The sequence below is a fragment of the Bos javanicus genome, chromosome 19 (genome assembly GCF_032452875.1).
Source record: "Bos javanicus breed banteng chromosome 19, ARS-OSU_banteng_1.0, whole genome shotgun sequence".
NCBI lineage: Eukaryota > Metazoa > Chordata > Mammalia > Artiodactyla > Bovidae > Bos > Bos javanicus.
Window position 1 is genome coordinate 57,358,281 of NC_083886.1, and position 6,000 is coordinate 57,364,280.

At 60.8% G+C, this 6,000-nt stretch overlaps 1 protein-coding gene across 3 annotated transcripts in view; it reads right to left on the reverse strand.

The window, feature by feature from the left end:
* ITGB4 (integrin subunit beta 4) overlaps positions 1-5,779 on the reverse strand; it is a 32,354-nt gene extending 26,575 nt beyond the window's left edge. The window contains exons 1-5 of one of the 3 annotated variants that reach the window (XM_061392806.1): positions 5,550-5,779; positions 1,927-2,015; positions 869-951; positions 555-656; positions 209-413 (exon numbers count right to left, since the gene is read on the reverse strand). In XM_061392806.1, coding sequence (XP_061248790.1) covers positions 209-413; positions 555-656; positions 869-951; positions 1,927-2,005 — 469 coding nt within the window. In that variant the 5' untranslated portion in view covers positions 2,006-2,015; positions 5,550-5,779. The remainder of the gene's footprint in view (positions 1-208; positions 414-554; positions 657-868; positions 952-1,926; positions 2,016-5,549) is intronic. The other 2 variants (XM_061392805.1, XM_061392807.1) reach the window with 2 other exon arrangements.
* Between the last annotated feature and the right edge of the window lie 221 nt (positions 5,780-6,000).

The window sequence follows — 6,000 nt, forward strand, 5'->3', positions numbered from 1 at the left end:
CCCAGTGGGGCCCTCCCTCTGTACTGCTGAATGGTTATTGGGGGTCTGGCCAGGACTCTCCTCTGAGAATGGTGAGAAGGAGTTCTTGGGGTGCTCAGAAGTCCTGTCCTTCCTTGAGGAGTAGGTATAGCTAGCCTGAGCCCTGGCCTCCTGAGCAGCTGGGGGCGGGGGGCACCCTCTCCATGCCCCGAAGTCTTCCGCTCCATACCCAGATCTTGCCCCATCTTCTTGAGGTTGTCCAGATCATCAGACATGGAGTTGGAGAAGTCCATGAGGATATACAGGTCCATGGGGCTCTCCAGGGGCTCGAACACCTGCAGCTCGAAGTGCCGCTCCTCGCCCGGCCGCAGCCGCACCCGCAGTGCCTGGGGGGACACCTGGCTGCGGCGCAGCGTGGTGTCAATCTGCCTTTCCTGCGCCCAAGGGAGGGGGACAGCTGGCTGGAGGGTCTCTCCAGATCTAACGGAGACCGCTCAGCTCAGCCAGGGGACCCCATAGCACCCCATAAGCAGCCAGCCTTGAGTTTGCCTCCCCCGACCCCTGACCCCAGGCACCTCCGTGATCTCGAAGCTGCTCTCCATGACCACCACGCTCTCCAGCCGGCAGCCGGCAGCCAGCAGCTCGGCCTGGGTGTTACAGCGCCGTTCCTTGAACACCTGGCCAGAAGGAGACAGGGTCAGGGGGCACTGCCTGTCCCCGCTGCTGTCCTAACCCCAGATTTACGCCCCTCGATTTTCCTGAACCCTTGCCCGTTCTCCCACGCCCACCTGGCCCGAGGCTGGGCCGAGGGTGTGGCAAGTGTGACTTGGCCAGAGCCCAGGGGTGGGGCGCGCGGCTGGGGAGGCGGCCGGGCTGGGCAGCAACACACCTCGTCTGTGCAGTAGGCGCAGTCCTTGTCCACGCGGATGCACTCAGTACAGCTCTTCACCTGGGCCTTCTTGCAGCGGTTCGCTGCGGAGCAGAGCGGGGTGGGCCCACTGAGATGGGTCTCACCCAGGGCCAAGCCCTTCCCTTAAGCATCCTCATTTGAAAGAGGTAGGGACTCTCTCCCAAGATACAGAGGGAGAAACAGAGGCCAATGGCTATGTGGTTAGCAACCTGCAGAGCCAGGTCTCAAACTGGGACTTTCCACCCAAGTCTGGAGGGAAGGAGGATGGGGGCTGAGACGGAGGCGCTGGCCCATTTGCTGGCGGGGACACCCTAACCAGCCCCACTGCCTGCTCCTCTGGGATTGTGTTTCGTTGATCAGTGTCCCTACTGCCAAGCCTATGCCCTGCACATGGTGAGTTTTTAATAAAGGAGGTGAAAGTTCAGTTTCCCCAGAGGTTGGGATACCCTCTGGTTTTGCTCAGTTAAAATCACAGTGAGGACCCGCTCGCGCTGGTGGGCGGGGCCCCTGGACTCAGGAAAAGGAGCGCTGTTAATGTTCAGCAGTGTCTCGGGCGAGGGCAGGGAAGCCCTGACTCGCAGCATTTACCGATCTCCAAAGTATAAACGTTCCCACCACGGACTGCTTTGAGCTGCCAGCCATGGCGTCCACGGACAGGCACTATTCTATCAGTAGGAGCCCTTTGCAGACTGCAGACACTCAGAGGGCCGGTGATGATCACCTCCCTCTCCTTCAAATTCCCATAAGACCTTTCAACTCCGCTGTCCAGGCCTCAGCACACCCTGCAAGCGCCTGCCTTCTCTGAGTGGATATCTTTTCCCTCCTTTAGACCAAGTCTCGTTGCGCTTCCCTTGGGCCATGCAGCTCAGGATCATGGCTCCGCAGCCCTTGAAGTGGGTGATGGCTGTTTGTTGAGTGGCTGAGTGAGGGTCTGGGCAAGACAGAGAGCCTCCCCCCACACCCTGCTACCTTAAGGGCAGTGTCTTGAAAGTTGAGGCCCCGCCAAGAAGGGTGCTGCAGGGGTGTGTCCGACTCACCCATGTGCCCGGGGAAGCTGACGCTCAGCAGGGCTGCCAGCAGCAGCCTGGTCCACGGGCTGGGATGTGGCCCTGCCATCCTCCTCTTCCTGTAAAACACCCACAATTGACACACGATGCCTGACAACCCTGGTCCACGTGTCAGCTCAGTGGGTCCTCGTCAGAGCTCCACTGTTCCCACTGCACAGATGTACAGACTGAGGCTCTGAGAACTTTAGTGACGTTCTGAGGCCACTTGGCCTACAAGTGGTAGGGCCCAGGACCCCTGATCCCTCTTTTCCTCTGCCCCCTTCCTTGGCATCCCTAGAGCGGCCAGATGCCCTATAGGCCTACGCCCTGCCAGGGAGGTCCCCACCCTCTCACCACTGAGGACTCTAGGCTCTGAGCTTGTCCCATTTGCTAGGCCTTTTGTACTGGGCTCCCCGGAGGGCAGACCAGGGATTTTTCCACCCTTGCCTTTCAGACTCCACTGGGTTGCGTCAGGCTTGGCAGGGACAGGGCCACCCTAGAGGGTCCTGGCCCGCTTACTTGCCCTTCGGTGATGGGATACAGCCCAGGAGGAGGGGGCCCTCCGCAGTATTTGGGGCCTGGGGAAGGGAGGACATGATTTGCTACTCAGCTAAGTTCTGTAATGGCTGCTTGGCCCATCAGAGGGCGTCCCCTCACCTGTGCCTGCCCGAGTTGAGTGGGGGGATCCTGAGCAGGTCACCCTTTCAAAAGTTAGCCTGGAGGGGGATTAAAAACCCCTGCAGCCCACTCATACACACACACACTGCCAGCCACCCCAGGACACCCCATCTGCCTTTGCTTCACTGTTTTTTTTTAAACGATTTATTTATTCATTGTTTTTGGCTGTGCTAGGTCTTCCTTGCTCCATGGGCTTCTCCTTAGTTGCGGTGCTCAGGGTTCTCCCTGCGGTGGGTTCTCTGCTTAGGGGTCCCGGGCTCTAAGGCACAGGCTCAATAGTGTGGCACACAGGCTCAGCTCCTCCTCGGCGTGTGGGATCTTCCCAGATCAGGGATCAAACCCGTGTCTCCTGCATTGGCAGGCAGATTCTTTTACGACTGATCCAGGGAAGGCCCCTTTGGTTCAACTATTAAAATATCTCAAGTCATTCGTGACCTTCTCAGTGACATCCCTGAGAACATTTCAAGATGGACAGCCTGCTGAAGAGAGGGGCTGGCCAGAGGCACCTGGCCTGGCAGAGCTGAGGGCAAGAGTGACCGCCCCGGCCACTTTCTCTAGAGCCAGTCACCCAGCAGCCCAAGACTAGGCCATGCCTACTGGCCCTCATCCTTGGCTTGTGGGGCAGGCACACCCCAGGCTCTGGGGAGACCCGAGGGGCTGCAGGAGGGCATGCCTCCATCTCTCCGAGGCGGCCACCAGGAGCTCCAACACATCTGCAGGCGGTCAGCTGGGGAGGAGCCCGCCTCTAGGAAGGGCCTGGGGTAAGGGTGCCCCAAGCCAGCTGAGGAGGGCTGCTTCTTGGGGAGAAATGGTTTTCCTGCGGCCTTGGGGCACAGGCACCACACCCACAGGCTACACAATACTGGCTGCTTCCCCGGGCCTCCCTGGGGCACCATTACACATGTAGGTACAGGCACTTCCCAGCCGGGCTCTTACTCACTCTCCTGTGCCCACAGGCTGGGCACACAATGGGCAAGTGCCCAGCATGTCACGTACATAATTGCCATTTACTCTGCATAGGAACCAGTGGGGGAATGACTGCCTGATCCCCTTTGTCCAGATCAGATGGGGCAGTGCAGCAGCAGCCCCCCTGCCCCATTTAACCTTCACATTATATTCAGAGACTAAAACAGCAGCAATGCACACAGAGTGTTGTGTTTGACTCAACTTGTGTTTTTAAAAGTTTTTTTTCTTTTTTAAGGCTGAATCTTGCAGCATGAGAAATTTTAGTTCCCCAAGCAGGAAATTAACCTGTGCCCCCTGCATTGGGAACATGGAGTCTTAACCACTGGGCCACCAGGGAACTGCCTAAAAAGCTTTTTTGTTTTTGGCCACACCAAGTGACTTGTGGGACCTTGGTTCCCTGACCAGGGATTGAACCCAAGCCCGGACAGTGAGAGCACCGATTCCTATCCACTGGATCACCACTGCATGCATGCTCAGGCACGTCTGACTCTTTGCTACCCCACAGACTGCAGCCCGCCAGGCCCCGCTGTCTATGGGAGTTTTCCAGGCAAGAATACTGGAGTGGGTTGCTATCTTCTCTTCCAGGGGATCTTCCTGACCCAGGGATCGAACCCGTGTCTCCTGCATTGGCAGGCGGACTCTTTACCACTTTGCCACCTGGGAAGCCCTGGACCACCAAGGGACTCCCTAAAAAGTTTTCAAAGTAGTCATTGGTGGGTGAAAAAATAAGATCTCACCTAAGAGTTAGGACTGTGGGCTTCCTGGGAGACGTGACTGTGGCAGCATGGGCAGAGCCCTTGGGACACAAACTCTCCAGGCTACTCTGGGTCCCACCAGGCGCGGGGCCTTTTTATGTAGCAGCTGGACCCGGAAGTGAGTGCTTGCCACCCACTGTTATCACATAGCGGCACACCCAGTCTGGCAGGCTTGGGACATACATACTCTTGGACACATGCTATGGCCCACATAACATGGGCTCAGTGTTCTCCTGATACCTACCCCATGGGAGCCCCCGCTTGGCACGTCCGCACCCACCCTCCACCGCTCTCTTCCCTCCTGCTTCCCTATCCTCTGGCCCCTCTGCTGCTCTATCACCCGCAGATTCAAGGCCAAGGAGACAGACAGATACCCCTTCCCCACTGTCCCTCCTGCTCTCCTTTACCCGCTCAGCCCCCGGGGACAGAGACCCGCAGCCTTCACTTCCAGCTGTGGTCCGAGGCAACCACAACCCAGTCCAGCCTTGGGCTCAGGGTGTGGCCAGGCCACTGGGGAGAAGGAGCCCAGGAGGAGCCATCTAGAGGCCCCCACCTACAACGAGACAGGGCCACCCGGGGCTGAGGGGGTGGGGACGGCGGGGCTGGCCCTGGAGGAGGTCACAGTGGTGGGCCGTGAGGTCAGGAGGGCTTCCTGGAGGAAGGGTGTCCTGAGCTGACTTTGGGAGCAAGGCAGGCGTGTGCCCAACCAGGAGGAGAGGAGAGTCAGGGAGTCCCCAGACCCCAGATGGAGGGTGGCACCACCCAGCTAAATCGGAGGGCCTCTGCCTCTAGGTGGCTGCTTCTTTTTGAACCCGAGAAGTGTCCAGCCCAGTAGGCCACCCGCCGGGACCCTGCCCACCACTTCTCCCAAGTGCCCACCCGACGCCCAGACCTCTCTCCCCGCTGCCCTCCTCCATCCAGAGGTCTGACAACCAAGCGCCTTCTCCAGCTCTGCCTGTTCCCTTTCCCCCGGGGGTCCCCTGGACACACCGGGGCAGGCTGGGCACCTGCCCTGGGCGGCCGGCCTTTAGGAAAGGAAGAGCTGGGAAAACAAAAGCCGCCGGTCCACCAATCAGCTCCCCGTGGGGCTGCCAGCGGCTGGGGTGCGCATTCCCTTTCCGCTTCTCCCCTCGGAGATCTCCTACAGCGCGCCCAGCCTCGGCGGCTCGGGGCCCTGGAGGGGCGGGCGGAGTGCGGGGGGATGGCTGGACCTACCTTGGGGCTGACTCGCGCCCTCCCCGCGCTGGGCTCCGCTCGGCGGCTCCAGATGCGGCGCGCGGGCGACCCGGGACGGTGCGGAGGGCGGGCTGCAGGGAGGGCGGGCGGCGGCGGGGAGGGGACCGCTTTATGGGGAGGGAGGCAGGTAGGAAGGAGGCGCTGGTGAATCAGGCCGGCCGCATTCCTGCACGCGGCGCGCACCTGTCGGGGCAGGAGCCGGGCGCTGCCGCCTCTGGGCCCGCCCCCCGGAAAGGGCTGCGGCTCTCGCAGCGCCCTGCCCTGCTCCCCGACCCAGGGCGGCGGGGCCGGGGAGGAGCCACCCGCCTCTCTCCGGTCCAGCCCCGGGAGCGGAGCCTCCTCGCCCCTCCGGGCTTCAGGATCGAGGGCCGGGTTGCCCCCAGCTGGAGGCGGTCCCTCCTAGCCCCCTTCTGGGACCGACGTCCCTCTC